A 21,390-nucleotide genomic window follows, 5' to 3' on the forward strand; every position below is an offset into this window, starting at 1 on the left:
ATATTACATTAGCTTTAATTTAAGATATATATAAAAGTGTCAGACCTTCCGGAACACTTTCAAAATTTAAGTTAAAAAAGTTCTCTTTTTGTGAAAAAGTTGTCATTTTAAATCCCCCCTTGTGGGCAGGTTAAGGGTTAAATTTATGAAAAAAATATACCAAATGAAAGGTAATGATATCATGCATCTATATAAAAAAAAATTATATTGATTTGGTCATTTTTAAAAAAGTTATGGCAGCTATTNTTTCGAAAATTAGCGATTTTTAAATTCGTAATTTTTTTGGAGGTTTCCCCCATTTACGGGGAACGAGGGAAATTTTTTCAATTTTGAAGGGTAATGTCTTCGACTAGATACGATTTGTGATCTTTTGACGTATCGTTGAAAGAAATCGGTTCGGTGAGAGCTGAGAAAAAGTGGTAACAGACACAAAAAAAAAAAAAACACATCTTAGTAAAATTAATACTGTCTCAGCTTTGTATCGTAGCTAAAAACTAATAGTACATTATAATTTTCATGGTTAATGTTTAAAAAAAGGCATTGTAAAGTAGGTACTATATCAACTCGAATGTTTTAAAACTTAATTATTTACATTTTAATAATCTTATTATTATGATTGAAAATCAGAAAAATAATTAATTTTTGAAGATTACTAAATTGTTTCATATTGTGTTAATTTATTCTTTTGATTTTTATTGTTTGTAATTTTTTATTAAAAAGTTATAGTTTACAATAAAAAAATATAAATTTTAAATAATTCTTGCTTTATCAAAATATGTTTATTTTAAATTTTTTGGTATAGTCGTCGGATGAGAAATGAGGAGGGTTAAGTCTTTTCTCAAATTTACAAATTAGCCTTCCAAAAATTAAGCAAAATTATATGCATTGTTACCAAAAACTATTTGTGAAGGAGGAAAATTAAACTTATCCCTTCCCCCAAAATTGTGCCCATTTTTTTAATGCATATTTTACCAGTTTTTAGTGCATATATGCATACTATTTTTTAAATTTTTTAGTGCATGAACTTAATAGCCTTGCTTATAAATCGTAAAACATGTAATCGGGATATAAATAAGAAAATATTTGATCATGTTGCTTTTGAAATAATCCATCAATTTTTTTAAAGGAAGAACTATTTACAGATTTGTGTTGAAGCGTTTTTAGCTTCGATGACAAGCTGAGAAGGTATTGGTTTTACTATGATGTGTTTTTTTTTGTGTCTGTTACCACTTTTTCTCAGCTCTCACCGAACCGATTTCTTTCAATGATACGTCAAAAGATCACAAATTGTATCCAGTCGAAGACATTACCCTCAAAAATTGAAAAAAATTCCTTCGTTCCCCGTAAATGGGGGAAACCTCCAAAAAAATTACGAATTTAAAAATCGCTAATTTTTGAAAATTTTTCAATTTTTTTTACTAAAAGCTGCCATAACTTTTTCAAAAATGTTTATATCAATATAATTTTTTTTTATAGATGCTTGATGTCTTTACTTATAATTTGGCATATACTTTTTATAAATCTAACCCTTTATCTGCCCACAGGGGGGATTTAAAATTACAACTTTTTCACAAAAAATTTACTTTTTCAACTTGACTTTTGAAAATGTTCCGGAAAGTCTGACACTTTTATATATGTTTTTAATTAAAGCTAATGTAATGAACCTTATTTTGGATAAGGTTGGTATTTGGATAAATACCATATGCTATTTTGTGTAAAATTTTCGATTTTAATTTTTACGTTTTTAACTTATAATGCTATCACTTATTGAAAAGTGTATGGATCAATACGTTTTTTTTATAAGAAATAATATTTCTTCCGTCCGTTCTTCTTTCAATCCGTCTTTCATTCGACATACTTTTTTTTGAAATAAAACCATATCCCGTTCTATATTTATTTATCATAAATTTATATTTATTTATTTATTCATATATTACACTTATAAATCATAAAACTTGTAATCAGGATATAAATAAGGAAATAGAAGATCATGTAGCTTTTGAAATAATCTACCAATTTTTTTAAAATTAAACACTATCTACAGATTTGCATCGAAGCGTTTTTTATGATACTGATTTTAATCATTGTCAGATATCATCTATACTGGACCCAACTATGGCACGACCCCACTGTGCCGCCACCCCACTGTGCTGGGTTTTTTTATTTAAACTTTTTTATTAGTAAACTGTTATGAATATAGTTTATATAATATTATTATTTTTTAATGTTTTTTTAAAAAAAATTTATTGATATTTTAAATTTTATCGTTTTAATGTTAATTGTTTTTAATCTTGGCGCATTCGTTCCTATCTTTTACTGCTACAATCCACCTGATTTCTGGTCCTATAATTTTTATGTCTGACTTTATGCAGTTTTCTCATTACAATCTAGGTCAATATAAAGGTATTTTCCTATAAAACTTTTTAACATGTTAACTAGAGATCCTTGGTTAGTCCAGGGGGACACTAAGCTATTTTCTAAGGTATTAGAAATATAATTTAAAATTTAATAACTAAGTATAATTTAATTCAACATTTATTATTTTATGTTTACAGTTATTGTTACAATTATAATGTCAATTTTAACCATCATTCCATTGATCATGTTTATCGTTGGTAAGTTAATTTATTATGATTATAATTTATAGATTTAAATAAAAGAGTAATTTTCAAAAATAATTTTATTAGGGTTTATTAATCATGTCTAAATGATACACATAGATACTTTAAATTATTTTTCTATAAAACTATATTTTTCTTATTATTATTACAAAAATTACTGCTATTATAAATACTTAAGGCAAATGACTTAAGTGTACATAATAGATTGCTTAAATAAGCAGCTTTAAAAGCAAACAAATTATATTTTAAATCAACATGTAGTAGTTTAAATATTTGTGGTATGATTTTTCATAATTTTACTCCTTTCAATTATTATTTATTAAGACTTTTTCATCTCACTAATCTTGAGGAATGGTATTCCATGTCTAAAATCTGTTTAGTTTATAATATGGCTTAATTAATCTTCTTAAATTAATTTCTAATATTATAAACAAATCTTAAAATAATAATTGTAGTTTGAATTTTAGGTAGTCGAACTTGATTACGATAAATTTATGGTACCTTTTTTAGCTACATACCTGCATTTCATTAAATTAATATTATTACGATATCAACTTTTATCAGTATTACTTATTAATTTTTGTTCTTGTAAAAATTAAATCCAAAACTTTTATGAGTATTTTATATTTGGACTTGTGCATTTTTAAAAAACACGTAAGAATTTTAAATACAAAAGTTAAGAAAATTTGTATTTCATACTTTAAATACACAACTATGAGTGTTAAGTGTCTTCAAATTTAAATATTCTTGTTGAAAATTTAGTAGAAATTACAAGTTCAAGGTAGACATCTAAGAATTTTCAAAAATTCAGAAAAACCATATTATGTTTTTAATATAAACCAAACATAAAATGTTTAAGGTCATAGGAATTACACTACTAGTATTTAAATTTCATACATCTTGATGCCAATATATTTTTATATTATACAAATATATATTTTTAACATACAATTAAATTAATTAAATAAATTCAGTTCAATTGTATTTTTTTTTTAACAATCAGTTATTAATAACTTTTTTTGATTTATCCCTTATTAGTTTTTTTTAATGGTATCATATTTAAATAGCTTATAAAATAAAAAATCTAATTAAGAAAATTACTGATTAATGGATTATGACTTTTGAACCAGTAGTTTAGGAATATATTTATAACTGTGTATGAAGAGTAGCGCAACAGATAAATTCAGTTAAAAATGATTTTTTTTTTACTTTTACCCCATTACATAGGAATTATAGTGATTGATTTATCATTGATCACTAAATTTTTCCTAAAATAATAATTATTTTGAAAAAAAATGTTTGATTTTATAAAGCGTTACTTATTAATTGATTTATAAGTGGTTAAATATTTTTAGGTCTTTCCCTTAGTCCTTATAAAGGTCTATATAAACTAAATTGTTGTGTGGTGTTAAGTTATTACTTAATAAATAAGTTCTCAACTAAATAATTAATAAGCAATTTTAATACTTTTTGAACTGTTGTTTTAGAAGTGTTATATCAATCTATAATTGTTAATAATTACTATAGCACTGTTCATTTATACTTTATTTAATAAAAAATGTAATATGTATAATTTAAATTATATTACTATAGTTATTCGCCAAGTTAAGTGTTACTTTTATTAATATTACATCTTAAACCCAGTCTAATACATTACCCTGTCTCATTCTAGGTGATGCACAACAAATGGTTAATAATTACTAATGCTGCTTAAGTTATAATGTTGATAACAGAAAATTGCCCATATGTCTTGTATAAGAGAGCAATTATATTAATTAAATTAAATTACCCTTTTTTTCTATTACCGATATATTTTTTATTCCAACAAACAAATAAATTATATATATATTTGATTCCATTATATTTTTCCCAATTTGAAATAATGTCTTGCGATGTTTTACATTTTTGAACATGTTTAAAATGCCAAAGAAATAGAGTTGAGAGTAATTTATTTTCATTTAAATCCTGCCTCCCTCGAGATTAATTTCTTGCTATGTGTCTGAGATAAACAACAAAAACGTATAGTAAAAATATAAAAATTTAAGAAAATGACTATTTTATTTTATTTAAGGCGTCTTGGGGCTCTTATTAACATCATCATTTGAAAGCCTTTATGCATACTTAATTTAAACGTGTTTATTCATATATGACGCTTACTTAAATCCCAAAACAATATTATATACTCTAATCTAATCAACTAACTTATATTCGAGTGTCGTACCTTTACAATCATCAGGGACTTAAACTGTTTTCCTAAAAATCGATTGAAACCGATTTTTTCAGGGTTTCTAATCAAAACTGAAACTAAAACCACATACAACTAAAAACCGGTTTCTAATATCGAAACTGATTATTTTTCTAATCGAGATACAAAGCTGAAACTGAAACCACAAAAAAATCAAATGGTGTCACTTCCTACTTACAACACGTATGATTCTAAATAGATCGACTGAATTTTTTTATTAAATTTACCAGACCGCTCATAATTTATAAAACTACTTAATTGTGTTTTTAATAGACAATTTTAATATTTAATTAATATAATAAAATATTTTCTATTAAATTTTGATTAAAATTGTGAGTGCAAACAATTTTGCATAGAGTACATTTTTACTCTAGAGTGGTTACATTCTACTCTGGTATTGACTGTGCCACGACCTAGCTGGTTTTTGTTATTATTAATATATATATATTAGGGTGTCCCTTATTTATAAAATTAAAAAATTACAAAGTGCCACCCCCAAGGATTATTCGAATACATGAAAAAATAAATTGTACAAAATTTGGAGACGATTGGTCAACTCTAAGACATGCCCCAAGGGGGTTAAAAATAACCCCTCAAGGGTGATTTTTTAGTTTTTTTTGTCTATCTCAAAAACTTTAGCTTTTGCGAAAAAGTTTATTTGGACTTTTTTGTAGGTATACAATTTTCTATAAAAAGTATATTTACAAAAATTTTCGAAAAGTTCTTATTTAGCCCTAAAAAAATAAAACGTATAAGTTCTATTCTTACCATTAAAATTATTAATTTATAAATCGTTCATTGTAAAAACAAAAAAAAATTAATTTAACCGTTGTTTTAAATTTAATTTTCTATACATTTTTAATATTGGTTAATTTTTACGAACAATAAGAACCCGAATACTTATTTAATGAATACCTGTATTATGTGAGTTCGTTTGGTATATTACTTATTAATATTGGATTGGTAGAAACTACAAAATTTGAATCTTTTTTTTTTTGATACGCAAAAAGAAATATTGAAATAGGATGATTTAAAAAATATTTTATTTTCAGGTGTTCAATTTGTACGTGATTGTCCTTGTGAACCGCATATACCTATTTATATGATTGTTGGTGGTATATTTGGATTGATTAAAATGGTTTGGTTGCTGTGTCGCCAAGTAGAATCATTAAAGTATGATCGGTGTCAGCGACCAAATTTCGAATCTGGAGAAGATGTAGTGTCCTCTATAGGTTCTCGCATCGCGTCGGTGGCCTTATCTGTATTTTTAACTGGTTGGTTTATTTTAGGAAACTATTGGATTTTTTCTGTATATTGGCCTGATTCAGAACCTTTGTCATTATATGAACCTAATGGTTGGTGTAATCGAACTCTATATATAATAAGTTTAGTTCAAATAACTTCAGTTTATTTGTTTGGTACTGTAATCCTTGGTACTATAATTGCTGTAGTTATATTTCAGCGATGTACTTTACGGAATAAATAACATTCGAAAATAAAGTATCCATGTATAATTTATGGAAAACTGAAAGCAAATGACTAATATAGATATTTTGTCATACAGTGCTCTTCAAATAAATCTTACTCATTTTGAAATTAGTGACTATAAATACGGTAAACGTTAAAAATTTAAGTCCATTATTGAGTTTTTAAAATAGAATTTGTTTATTCGACCATAAGTTATAATAAATGACACCAATGAGAGTTTTAAAGTGGAAAAAATACAATTTTCTAATAATGAATCCATAATAAAATAAGTCGGAATACAACATTTTATGAATATAAGAATACTTTTTAAAATAAAAATGTAGTATATTATTACTCTGGAAAATTAGCAAAGTTCTGCAATTTTTTTAATTGTATTTTAAAATAATGTTATTGATAAAATAATATTCCAATATATTGTATTAATATTATTTTATTTATTAATTCGATTTTAATTTTCTGTAATTTAAAAATGTTTGATAATTGAAAAACAATGAAATTATTTTTTAAACAATTTTGATGAAATATAATAATTCTTTAAAACATTCAGTCAAATTAGATTAGAATTGGATTAAATTGGATTAGAAACTATTTTAAAACCCCCTCAATCTTCAAACTGATATATTAACCAGCTGTGTACTAACTAAAAATCGAAACATTTTTTGTAATGGAAGTGATTCTATAAAGGGGTTGTACTTTGTGAGTGTGTGTGCGTATTTGACGTCTGTATAATATCTATTATGTGTCTGAAAATAATCGTTCGTATTTTACGTCATTATTTATATTTGTTCGTTTACGATTGAATGAAGGGTATACTTGTTGCAAATCTGTGGAAAAGGCTTACTTATAGTTTAGTTATTCAATGTTTATCATTAACGTTTTCTCTGAAAAACTAAGCGTAAGAAAGAATTGAAAAACGTACGCCCAGAGCAACGGAATCAAAACACAATATATACACACCGAGGCATGGCGGCGCATTCCTGACTGGGCTAAGTGAGCTACCTAATTATCTATAGTCATTTATAATTTGTTTCATTTCTGAATTACTTTATTTTTTTTTTCAACAATCGTTGGTGGCTAAGGGAAAAGCCAAACAAAGATAATCCTTACTTGAGTTTTCAATTCAATGTTAAATACATAAAATGGAACAGGGGTTGTATGAAACCAGCAAAACATTTTCTGTTGACAAGTTTATATGAATTTGGTTATTCTATAATTTAATTTTTCATTGCAGCAGAAAAGTAGTTGTACCCATAAAAGTTAGTTAAAATTATGCTGAATTTAATTTTTAATTAATTTTAACACATTGTTTCTAAAATAAATTTATCTTAACGTATATAATAAATGTATTAAATAAATTATGATTGTATGTTTAGAACCTATACAACAAGAGTTATTAATACACAACTTAAGTATCATTTTCCATTTAAATGACTCAATTCATAAATAAGTAAAATAGAGGACCAATAAATGAATTAATTTCCCAAAATTACTTTAAAAATTATAAGCATCAATATTTAATTCAGGGAGTAGATTTATAATATAAATTAATGCTATAAATATAGTGATATTTTTTATAAATAGAATTATGTTAGGTAATAACATTTTAACCATGATTATTTATAAATATATTTAATAATTTCTTTTTTAGTTATCAGGGTATTTTAAAGTAACTTATAATATTATTATAAAATTTATAATAATATTTGCTAACAATTTAATATTATTATACATTTTTTATGAATCGTAGTTAATCGTAATACATAGTCAAAAAAGGGTTTATAAATAGGTTGTTTACTATCCATATATATATATTGGAGGAAAGAGTAATATATAAAACTTTAAATAAAAAATTTTCTTTAATTTATGCTATGTAGTTTCTGGAAAATTAAAAATGTTTGTTATTTTATTTAATAGTTTTGAAGCACTATGAAGCATTAAAAAAAAGTAAAGACATAAAATAAAATAATTTACTTGCCTATCACTTTACGTCGATGTTGTACAAATAATATTTATTTCATTTAAAACAAAATTTTGAATGAATACTATAGGTTTTAGAGGAACAAATTTTACTATCATTATATAACAGAGACTTCACAGAAAATTTTTTAAGGGGTACAAAAATCATTGACAGTAATTTAAGCAATCGACTGTTTTTACCACTGTGTGTGCTATAGAGGCGTAATCCCTTCCCCGAAATTTGTATGACAACAAAATTTTTTACTAAAAATGGTACATTTATGGTATATTATACTCATGATTACAAGCAAGAAAAAAAGTAATGTAAATATACATATTATAAAATTTTATTTGAACTTAATACATTGTCTAACCCTCCAATTAAAAAAATAGTACACACGTGCCAGCTACACCCTTAATTACGATTTATTATGAATTACCTAACTTTTACATAATATCTTCTTTAATAGAACATTAATTATTTTATTATTAATATTATTAACTATTTGGAATACCTAAGTGTAAAAATAAACAAACAATACAATTTTCTTTCCTTATCCATAGACTTGATAAAGCCGACCTGTTTCTTCTAAATAATGCTTTTATTTTTTTAATTTCTATAAGAAACAGTTGCCGCAGAATCTATTTTATGTTGACAAAGACTCAAATACAAATAATCAGATTTGATGTCTAGAATTATATTTTATGCGTTAGTATTTATTAGTGACACAATAAACTACAGGGAATGCAATGAATCCTCCTGTCCCCTCCCGACATCACTGTTAAATAACTTCTCGTGTTTAAAAATGAAAAATTATTATTTTCTTCTTTCTTATTTATTTTTAAAAGATAATATGGAACAACTTATGTTTATTATCTGAAATACAAAATAAAAATTGGATACGATTATTTTGATTTTTTTTTTATTCATATAAAATTTTTCTAACACAATTCATCAAAATGCATGGATGATCATTTTTACAGGTATAACAAAATTTATCATAAATCATAGAATATTAACTATTATTAACTGATGTACATCAGCTAATAGTTGTATTATAATCTTTAGTTGTAATATCAATTCTTAATTAATTAATCTTTTTTATATTTAGGCATGAGTTTTTCCTCTTTTTAGTATTTGAAATAAAAACCAAGATAGCATTTAATTGTACAAAAAAAATGTTTATACAAGTTTTACTTTAGAATTTAATTTATTTTAATGAAAATACTTACACTCTGTATTATAATGTTAGAGCACGGGATATGATAAATACAAAAGATAAAAAGAGGTTTTCATAATTATATTCTACAAAAATATGTTAAATATTTAAATTAGAATAAATATTCTTTTGACAAATATATTTTATTTCATACGAGTTAAACATTTTAACAAAAATATTTAAAATAAAATATGTTTCCAATATTTAAAAATCATTTGGTTTGCGACATATTGGACTAGCAATATTGTATTATATTTTAAAGATTTTAAAAACATTTTTTTGTTACTTGGGTAATATAAATAAATAAGGAAATCAAAATAAAATAAAAGTTTTAAATCCCCTAATAATTTTTGAGTTATTTAAAATTTATAATAATAAATGATTATTTCAGGCTAAAATCATTTAAAATAAAAAATATTAATTTAAAACTAAAAATTATGTGTGTGTGTTTAGCGCTAATGATGATAAAATGGTTCCTAGAATACTTATACAAGATTTTTGTCGAAATTTTGTAGTTAATTATTTTTAATATATTTTTCATTTTAAATTTAAAAAAAATAAATATTTTTTGGTAAGCGAGATTTGGTATACCAAAAAATGTATAGCCTCTTTTTATAATTTTTTTATATTCAAGTAATATATGTTTATTTAAAAGACACAGAAAAAATGAAACAAGAGTTCTTCGTATTTATGTTTTTTATGATGTGTAAGATTCATTATCACTCAATTATTATTCATGATTCTATAAATAAATTACTTATAAAAATATATTTACTTTAGTTAACTTAATATAGTTTAGTCTATTAAAGTTTATTAGTATTATTCATTACTCTGTAATACATTTGAAAAATATAGTGAGAAATGCAAGACATTTTTTGTTTAATTATTCATATTCGTCTAATTTTTAACATAATTTTTATATAAATAAATTACAGTACAATTAAAAATGGGAATATTCATATAAATTAGTTAATGGAAGAATATTACGTACATTGAGGTAAATCGTAATAATTCGTACATCTATTCACAGCTGAAGGTTTTATTCTTTGATTTGTAGTCTTTAAAAATGACTAAAACATACTATATGCTTTAAACTTTTACTCCTCCGAATATTTAAATTTTACTGAATTTCAATAAATGAGAACTGAAGAAAATGTGATACATAAATAATTCAAATATTTATATTTGATTATTTGATTATCTGGATTTGACAGAAATGTATGTAAAAACTACGTCTTTTCTCATATCACTTTAATTCTCAACTTTATTATCGGTAATACAACGTTATTTTCATTTTTATTAAACTTTAATAAAACAAAACACAAAACAAAAAAAAAAATTACTTTATGTTATAAAGGCAAGTATTTTCAATCTATAAGTCGATGTTTTAAACAGTCATTTTCTTTAACAATAATGTTTATACAAAAATAACAATAGTTCTATTATGACTAAGTAAAATTCATTTTTGTGTAACTTTTGAGTGGCTCGTGAAAAATTATAATACAGACTCTTCAATTGAGCAAGATTTTTAATTCATAATAAATACTCCGGAATGGAAGGTTAGGCCGTTACCACAGTGAAAAATAATTCATTTCGATGAATTAAAATGTCCATTATTTTGTCCAAAATTAAAAATCCATTATTATTCAGGTTGATTTCTCGTTCAGCAAAGGAAAGCTGACGTGAAAATGTGCGTTAGGTACTGTAGCGTTACAACTTGGTCATTCCGTCCTTCTTAAGTTAAATAAAAATTAGTTAATTATTTTTAAGTATATCAACTGAAAACCAATAAATATAATCTAAATATAGTATAACACATTTAACCTTTTTTTTTTTAGGAATAATAGAAGTTATACTCTTAATTTTAAAATTCAAATTTATTTTTCCTTTTTTATTTTTATGTATATTTTTATTTGACAGATGTGAACATTTTTATAAATCTTATTTCTAATATAACATTATAGATAATAAAGTAAAAAATATCTTTAAGTAAAACACCAAACTATATTTATATTAATTTTATAAAACTTATTGAGCAAATAGAATATTTTAATAATTCTTATATGTACATTATATATATTTGTATGATATTAATCAATAATAGAGTTTATAATAATTGCGTGTGATTGTGCGTTAAAATATAATTTAATAATGATTTAAAAATATGTTATAGTTATATCACTGTTTTTATGTGTGTAAAATGTAAGTCAAATTAATATACCTGGAGTATGATTTACATTAGTGATATTGTTTTGTATTTTTTAACTTGCCTATTTTCACTTCCTTTTCAACGCAAGGCAATCAAGAACATGAAATGTCAATTTTATTTACTATCGAGTTATTAGAAGTGAAGTCGAAACGTGATAATGAGGGTGTAAAATACAAACTTAAGTAAGCAATTCGATTATTTTTAATTAAAAACTGATGTTTATATAATTTTTAATGAGATAAATAGTAATATATATATATGTTAATTTTACTTTTCATGTGTCTATTACTTGAACTGCTATGTGTTATTTTCTCCGATATTGTACAACTATAATTATTCAAAGTCGAACAAAAAATTTCAAAACATTTTTAAAACATTTTATTAGTATAGAATTTATTTTTCATAAAAAGTAAATTCCAAAATAAGTGATTTAGTGGTCAATTACTTTTATATATTAATTTACCAAATTATCATTTGTTTTTCACTTGGCGAACAAAAACGTAAAACTTGATATGTTTAAAGATATACTGTTCCATCGAGTAAAATAATCTCAAATTAATTTATTTTTATTTAAAAAATAGTCAATTTTATGATATTATTAAAATGAACATACAATTAAATAAATAAATAGTTATAATAGTCATCATCATAGCCTCTATTCCAACTATTAGAGTCGGCTCTGCCTTAATGATTAGCTGACCTGACGCAACCTCATTATGATTAAGAGAACAATAATAAACCTCTAACTTCTCAAAAATTAATTTTTCAATTTTTATCAAAATTAAATTTTTTTTAGCAAGATTAGTTCCCAATTAATACTGCTCAAATTAATAAATCATGGTTTGAAATTCAACACCTTGTTTTAGGTGGCCAGCATATTCTTCCGAGCTAATCATTGAAAATGTTTTGGAAAATATTGTCTAGGCATTTTTTTAAAGGTTCAGGACAGTTTAAAACAGTAGAAGAGTTAAAAAAAGCAATTTTGGAATCTTCCCCAAAAACTATAAAAAAAGTTATTCACTTTTAAATATTTAACTAAAAAAAATTATAAAACAAGATTTTTGCAATTTTAACCTACCTAGTGTATTCCTTTGGCAAACTCTTACTCTATGTACAATGTCTTACTCCTACTTATTCTTAATCACTTCCCTTCAAGAGCTTATCTCCTTACCTCTAGCCTTTGATTAATTTACTCCCTATATTCTCTCGCTTAGGATAACTTTTTCAATCTTTTACTTTCTACCACATAAAGTAATCAATCTATGATCCATTACTTCAACTCTGTTGTATAAAGTTGTATAGTGTTGTTTCCTTTTTATAAAATAAGTTTTAATCACAGTAAGATCATACAGTACTGCGAAAACCAGGATTGTTGCTCTAGCCTTATTCTTCTCACTAAAACCAAACTTTCCATGTATTCTTTCATATCTACTTACTGATTCTTACTTTGTATCTATCTCACCTATACAAGAGTCCAGCCTAGAATTTAGTGATTTCCTACATCGTACATACTACAAGTGTTGTATAGGTCTGTATACAATACTGGTGACACAGCTACCGTACAAGTTTTCTATCTGGTATCAAACACTTTCTTCTTACGAGCGTTATTTCTTTTCCATCTTTAACTACTTTATTTCCTCTCACCTGTTGTCCCTGCGTACATCTAAGATAAAAAATCCGTCAAAATTTTATCCAGAACTCTTTATACTTTTTGACAAAATATTACACAGACTGTCAACCTGATCCAACCTCAAAACTGACAGAGGGGTTGTGGAAGCATATCCCCTTCCATGGGGAATTTTTTCAAAAAATAATATTTTTCAATACATAAGAAAATTACAAAAAAAAAAATGGAGTAAAAATTATTAGATTAATTTTTTAAATTCAATAAATAATAATATATAAATGTCATTTATTTTACAATATGTATATATGATATTTTTTTTTGACGCTATATTTTTATAAACTTTGAAATTGATGTTACACTAACACCATTCCTGAAATAAATTAATATTCTACTTATATTATTTAAATGTATATTTGGAATATTCCATGTAATATACAAGACTATCTCTCTAAAGTACTACAAAAAGTAGTATAGAAAAAACTAATAAATCAATAAAGTATATTAGCTTCGATGCGAAGCTAAGAAGGTAATGGTTTTACTAAGATGTGTTTTTTGTTTATTTTTTTATTTTTTGGTGTCTATTACCAATTTTTTCTCAGCTCTCACCGAACCGATTTCTTTCAATGATACGTCAAAAGATCACAAATCGTATCTAATCGAAGACATTACCCTTAAAAATTGAAAAAAATTCCCTCGTTCATGAAATCATGTAAAGGGTCAGATTTATAAAAAAAATATATCGTAGTAAAGGTAAAGACATTATGCATCTATAAAAAAAATTATATTGATTTGATCATTTTTAAAAAAGTTACGAGGGAAATTTTTTCAATTTATGAGGGTAATGTCTTTGACTAGATACGATTTGTGATCATTTGACGTATCGCTGAAAGAAATCGGTTCAGTGACAGCTGAGAAAATGTGGTAACAGACACAAAAAAAAACACATCATAGTAAAACCAATACTTTCTCAGCTTTGCATCAAAGTAAAAACACAACATAGTAAAATTAATAGCTTCTCAGCTTCTCATCGAAGCTAAAAAAAATATTTTAAGTTTTTTTCTCTGATAAACCTGGTTTTAACTGTCCTAAAACAATTCTGAACATCCAACTCAAGTTAAAATCAGAATATTTCAAAAATTTATTTCTTATTAAACCTAAAAAAAATGTGAATTATTTGTAACTAAACAATTATATAATGTTTGAATAATTTCACATAATTTTCATTATTGCAATCATGTTTAAAATCTGGGTTTTAAATTTAATAACATCTTTCACAAAAGTTTAGTCTGTCCATGAACATTCAACTGTAAGCTTATTGGTATACAATTTTAATAAAATTCTTCAAGCATGTGTCATTGCATCAATACTCTCGAATGATAAAAACATATTTTTCTGTTAATCATCAATCATGTAAAAGCTATATAAAAATTTTTATGAAATATTTAAATATCGCAAACTTACACATTTTTCTTTGCTATTGTTATCAGTTTACAATATACTTTTAAATTCTACTACACTCATTTAGATGGAAAATGGAAATTTATTAAAAAACTATTGATCAATAACGTTTGAGAAACTGATCCTGGTACAATTTGAGAAGTCTATCTTGTTGATTCATCTCTCTAGCTGTTTATTTGATACAATACACATTCATTCATCAAGCGATTAGTTACTATCTCATGTAGAATATTTTTTTAAATTACTGCGTTTCTAATATAAAACAAAAATCCATCATTAATAGTATGGGAACAATATTAATTTAGCAAATGTGTAGTTCTAAGGCCATTCTTATGTGATTACACTGCCAACTTAATCCTAAGACTCTCGTACTAGATGGGAATTACGCCCCAACGGACGTTATCTTAAATTAATTTCGATTTGCATTCAAAACCACGCTTAAGTAGGTAACAAAGAAAACACTATTGTTGCTTAAACCAAAATCTAAAAAATATTAAAAAAAAATTAAATTAAAAATATCAATTTTCAAAAACATTTTACATCAATATGCTCTGGCATATATGATTTAAAGTGATACATAAATGTTTTTCTAAAAGAAACATATAATCTCAAAAATATTTCGTTTATTGCTATGTGGACTGTTAGGACGTCAGTATGCGTAGTACACGTCTCATTAATTTTCTGAAATTTAGTTTAAGATATTAGATGGACTAATCAAGAAATTTAGTAGTAATCCTAGCACGTTTCCTCATATGTAAATCTAAATACTTCTTATAGGCAATTGAACTCAGTTATAAACTTTGTCAATAATGCCATAAGATAATTATAATGATAATTTGCATTTTAAACATTATTCAATGATTTGAAGCAGAAAATTAATTTAATTTTTTTTTTTTGAATTTCTTATTTTTCCTTCTTGGGAAATAGATTTTATTTATTTTAACAACATGAGACAGACTTTTACTTCTTTAGTAGTATGTTGAACTTATTCATGATATTATCTTCATGTTACAGAATCAAATAAGTAATCGCAATGGATTAAAATGGTACTCCCGAGACGACAATATAACATTTTTCTGTAGTATAATATAAACTCCCGTGATGAAAATCTACAGCGGTTAAACAATAACTCTATAGAGTACAATATATTGTGCAAATGGAAAACTTCAAATAAAGAAAAAATTAAAAACAAAGACAAATGTATAAAACCCTAGTATAATATACGTTTATACATTAAAAAATAAGTAATCATATAAAAATAAATATGGATCAAGTAAGGAAATGTCATTTTTTTAATTATTTCGCAAAGATAAGCTTATATGTATGTCATCCAATAATTTGTAAATTAAATAATTCAAATTTAAAATAAAATTGCAATATGATTTTTGATTAATATAATGTTCTGACAATTTACAGGCGTTATTATTGGTAATTCTTCTTGTTAAAAAACATAACAATGCATCTCAGTGTATTGATGACAATAGGAAATTTTAATAAGACTGTTATTTATGTGTCGTCTGGATATAATACAATATTTTCAATTGGTGATCAGCAAAGATTTGACAAGATTTGTAACAGCCAGTGGCTATTTACATTTGTGGTATCCATTATTTAATGCCCATGCAGCCATGTTACCAAAAGCTGTTTAAACCGGATTTAATTGTACTGTGCTACTGTATACGTTTAAAAAGGAACGCCCCTTCTTAACTGGTTTATTAATTGAAAAGACCCTTCTAAATAACACTTACTTTTTATGATACAACTACAAATGTGATATTAATTTTTCAAACATCAAAAATGGCATTATTTCATATAAGTGAACCAGCTACAAAAAGTATTATATAGATTTAATTTTTATAATTCTTTAGGTTTAGTTATAATTTCATTTTACGTATATTGGATAAAAACATAACTTAATAGGTTTTTAAATTTTGTATTTCTATTATTATAGTATTATAAAATACAGTTTTAAAGGATACATATATTCCGAAATATGTTGAAAAATTTAAATGATTTAAATTATACATTCATATTGCAATGTTTAATTCCTATCCCTTACACTAACAAATGGTTTGATATTAAAAAGAACGTATCAAAGTTTGGTATTGTTTATCGTTTAATTAAATTTCTAAATATCTTAGTAAAAATTAAATACCTAAAACAAAAAATATAACAAAAAAAATTAAAAAGTTACCTATAAAATAAAGTATAACCACCTATCATATTATTGTTGATAGTTGTAGACAAAAAATTATTTATGAATTTTGTATGCGTCTTTAATGTTTATGATATACAAAACATTTATTCTAATAGTTGTAGAGATTGAATTAAGAGTATGTTTATTCATAAATATGGATAACACGCCTTATCATATTTATCAGTAATAGTTTGCAGCGAATTTCTATACCATTGTTATTATTATTACTACATTAACTACCTCTATTACGGTTCCCAATATTTATCAACTAATACAATAAAGCCTTTCTGATAGTCAGCAGAACGTTCATGGTACACGGAGTGGTGAAGCCGTGTTGTTAACAGTAAACACAACTACCCTCACTAAAAGCTAGGAAAAAACTTGCACGCGTCCAGTAATTATTCTGGCACGTGACCAATATGTACGTTAGACATATGGTATACGTTTTACTGTATGTGTCAGCACCGAGTGCGCATCATTAATAATAAATACACCATACTTAAAATTCGGCAATAATACTTCATTCATAGATACCAGTTTTCCGTGTGATCAAAATGGAATATTCTCATTTACATGGTTCACCGGTTTTTGTGATTCTATGTCGTGCGCATCAGTAATAATAATTGTAAATAATAATTGCGTATCGCATTATGGTATTTTTTTGACAGTTTTCCTGTACAAAATGACCCGAAACGTAATTTGACGATTCAAACCATGTGTAAATTATCTTTATATATAATCAATAAATACATTATACGATAAATATGTGTATACATTATATATTTACTGTTGAAAAATCATATTTCATAACAATGATTAATTTATACAAATCAGTATTTTGACCATTTTGATGTCATGATGATTTCTAAATTTTTAGACAAATATTTTAATATTTTAAAAATATTTTTTTTATTTTAATTTCAAGTTTAAAAATAAATACTAACTAGTTTTAACTAAATCCATTTGATTAATTCGTAATTTATGAAATTTCAATTATCTAATATTAAGAGAGTATAGGAACTTCATTTTGATATATTTAGATGAGTTTAGATAAAAAATGGAATATTAAACTAGTATTCAGACAAAAGTGTCCAATAACTTGATATTATATATGTATTTATAATTTTAAGTAAATTATTTTGGTCTGGCAGAAATTTAGTTTAATAAAAGTTCAATACAATGCTATTTCATTTAAATTTGAAGTATTTAAACTTAAGAAAAGTTTAATGCGAATGAAAAAAATTTTTTATGCAGTAAGAGAAGGAAACATCATACAAAGGGAATAATAATAGTAGATCAAGCCATCTATTTTGACTAGCACTTGTACTCTATTTTTTTTATTACAAAAAAACGTCGACAAGTTAGACACATGAATGGTTTCATGTGTCCATATATGTATCCAATAGTTGGTATGTGATATTTAAATTAGTGATAGGCCTTTTTGAATATTTTAAACTATCGAGAAGTTTTGAAAATTATTCAAATATAAAGTGTAACTTTTGAATATTTTTACTATTCGAATAGTTGATATTTGAATGACTATCGAATAGTTCGATAATTACTAATCAATATTTCCAATCACTAATTTAAATACGCTAATATAACTCAATTAATCAATTTATTATCTTTTAATAATGACTGATATAATATTGTTTAAATAGTTATTTGTAAAAACTATTTGGGTAAATTATAAAAAAAAATATTCGACATATTCGAAATGTATAAAAATGTATACAAAGAATATATATTAAATTTTAAAATAAGATTCAAAAGTTAATAGGTAATGTAAATGAAAAATAAAATTTATAAAATTTTTGTAAAGATATATAATTTGTATTATGCATGTCAATTTTTATTGGCGTAAGTATACATGTTTGAGGGTATTCATTTTCAAAGAATTTTGTTTTCCTCGTATATCAGCAATGCACATTTTTTTAAGTACAAAAAAATGCATTTTATTTTAAAGAGCAATGAATTAGCACACCAGAAGATATCAGCATGTGAATAATACTATATCAGAAGATATAGTATTATTCACATGTACACTAATAGAAAATTCACTAGTGATATTCTTTTGGAATTCAATTTTTTAACTTTTGAGTCATTGTGTCCGTCTTATCAGATTTCACTATCTATGCGCTTCGTTTCCTCATGGAGTAAATATCGTTGTACTATTACTTTTTATCATCACTATTTCAATCATTACTATTGTAGTATGAATGAGTGAGACGTAAAGATGAATGCGATAAATATATTTTTGTATACGTGTATTTTTACTATAGTGAGCAGAACATACTGATAAACTAAAAAAGATTTTTTTATTTAGTAAAATAGAAGGGTTGAAAAGAATAAACTTATGAACAAGCTTGTAACGTTTTTTTTAGCAAAGATAAAATGTTTTTTACATGAGGTAGCGTATAAGCATATTTCATTTTATTAAATGATGAGCATTAAGTATTTTACTCGAATGTGGTTTTTGTATCGATGTGTGTATAAATGCTTTGTACATTCATCGTCTGATGCTGCGGGCAGATATGACTGAGTGAAATATTTGAGTTTTTGAAAGATGGGCCCCAGTGCAGGTAAACATAATATAGTAGAGAGTAATAATACAATGTCTGGATGAATGAATGGTAATGCAAACAAATTCTTATGTGGATAGGTAAAAACAAGTTAACCCGAAAGAAAAAATTAAAAATAACTAGGGAAATATTTTTAAAAAGTAATAATCTTTCGATTGCATAGATTACAACTTAGGTATTTACAATTTAAACGAAAGAAAAATCTGAAATTTGCTATAATAATAAATGACTATTGACTAGAAATCTATTTCCTCTATTTATAAATGAATAAAATAAAGACACTATTAAATTGTATAAAAATATTATCATTTATACAGCTACATTAAATAATTGACAGAGTAAATACTTTTTAGATCCATTAATGGTTATTTAATTTGTTTTACAAAATAACCCCTGATTATATATTAATTAAACATTGAATTTGCGTTAATCCCAAACACTCATTAATTCATAAGTCCGCACAATAATCTACACAAATCGGTAATTTAAACGATGGCTTGCGTGTATTCCAATTAGATCAGCAGGAACGCACTGTTGTAATGTTTTACAACATTTGTGGAATAAGTAAAAAATGTGTAAAACAGCTACTTATGTTAATTATAATTTCAAGAACAGTTTAGAGTAAAATAAACTAGTTATCATAGGAAATATTTTTTTAAATAAAAACATTTATTTAAAATTACTCCATTTACTAATGTTTTTATAGTAATATTTTTTGCTAAAAAAATATTATCTTTTACAAAATTCAAAATAATTTACACAATTGCATACAAATTGTTCTGTAACAGTACGATAAGTTGTAATTTAGTAACATTATTACAATTAGACTTTTATTATTTCATGATTGTAGTATACAAACTCTGTGGTATTATTTGATCGACCCACTTTTCGTTTCCATGGTTGCAGCAGATCATTTCAATAACATAAACACAAATGATAGTTGTCCCTCGAACTCAAGAGGAAACCTTGAAATTAACTTTAAATCACACTACACACACACAAATGTTGTGTTTGTAGTTGGTAAGTTCACAATGAAAACATCTTACAGTAACGCTACACTATTTATTTTCATTATGTTATAAATATAAATATTATATGTATTTACAATAACAAAATTATTGCAATTAATATTATTGTAACAGTTAGAGTAAAATTGTAATTATCAATAGACTTCGCTTGATAGATCTCCAACGGAGACCAAAGGGCATTGGGGTTTAAGGAATTATTGTTATGTGGTAGTGCAGCGTTTCTAAAAAGAGGCCTTAATGACAGTAATATTTTTAGAGATAAATTGTTTCTAATAGTTTTCTTGTGCAATTCAAATAACCGGTAATATTGTAAAATGCCCCAACATAATTAGATGACTTAGTGAAAAAATTGTGCATTTACATTGAAAAAAGCTTTTGGCGCACCATTCGAATGTCTTTAGTGAGGTTTTGTAAAAAATCCAGATGTCGAGTCACATGTTTGACAACTAGCGTGTTTCTTAAAAGATATGGTAACTTTTAGAGGTTTACAGAATAATAAAATAATTTCTGATCTTTTCAAATGATTTCCCTTAAATAAATTGATTAAGCTTTTTCATTGAACATTTTTTGAAAATCAGAGTATGCTAAGAAATCTTTCTTAAGTATTGGTATATTTTTTATTATAAAATTCAATAATTATTTTTCAAAAGCTGATGCGCCAATTTTAGTTTTTTTAGCAAAGCAAAAACAAAAATGATTTTTTTATTTTAAAACATTGAATAATATTGGTATAATAACTGCTCAGCTTATGACAGTAAA

The 21,390-nt window shown here is 24.8% G+C and overlaps 1 protein-coding gene across 4 annotated transcripts in view; it reads left to right on the plus strand.

The window, feature by feature from the left end:
* The window catches only part of LOC126895392 (uncharacterized), a 43,082-nt gene extending 26,437 nt beyond the window's left edge, over positions 1–16,645 (plus strand). For 2 of the 4 annotated variants that reach the window (XR_007701645.1, XR_007701644.1), the window contains 3 exons: positions 2,556–2,615; positions 5,919–11,921; positions 15,839–16,644. Coding sequence is in view for 1 of the 4 variants with exons in the window: in XM_050667212.1 (XP_050523169.1) it covers positions 2,556–2,615; positions 5,919–6,352 (494 nt within the window). In the remaining 3 variants the exon portion in view is untranslated. Of the gene's footprint in view, positions 1–2,555; positions 2,616–5,918; positions 11,959–15,838 lie in introns of those variants that run through there. The other 2 variants (XR_007701646.1, XM_050667212.1) reach the window with 2 other exon arrangements.
* The last annotated feature ends 4,745 nt before the right edge of the window (positions 16,646–21,390 follow it).

Source organism: Daktulosphaira vitifoliae, unplaced genomic scaffold (genome assembly GCF_025091365.1).
Source record: "Daktulosphaira vitifoliae isolate Bord-2020 unplaced genomic scaffold, ASM2509136v1 Scaffold_1, whole genome shotgun sequence".
In the NCBI taxonomy this organism is placed as follows: domain Eukaryota; kingdom Metazoa; phylum Arthropoda; class Insecta; order Hemiptera; family Phylloxeridae; genus Daktulosphaira; species Daktulosphaira vitifoliae.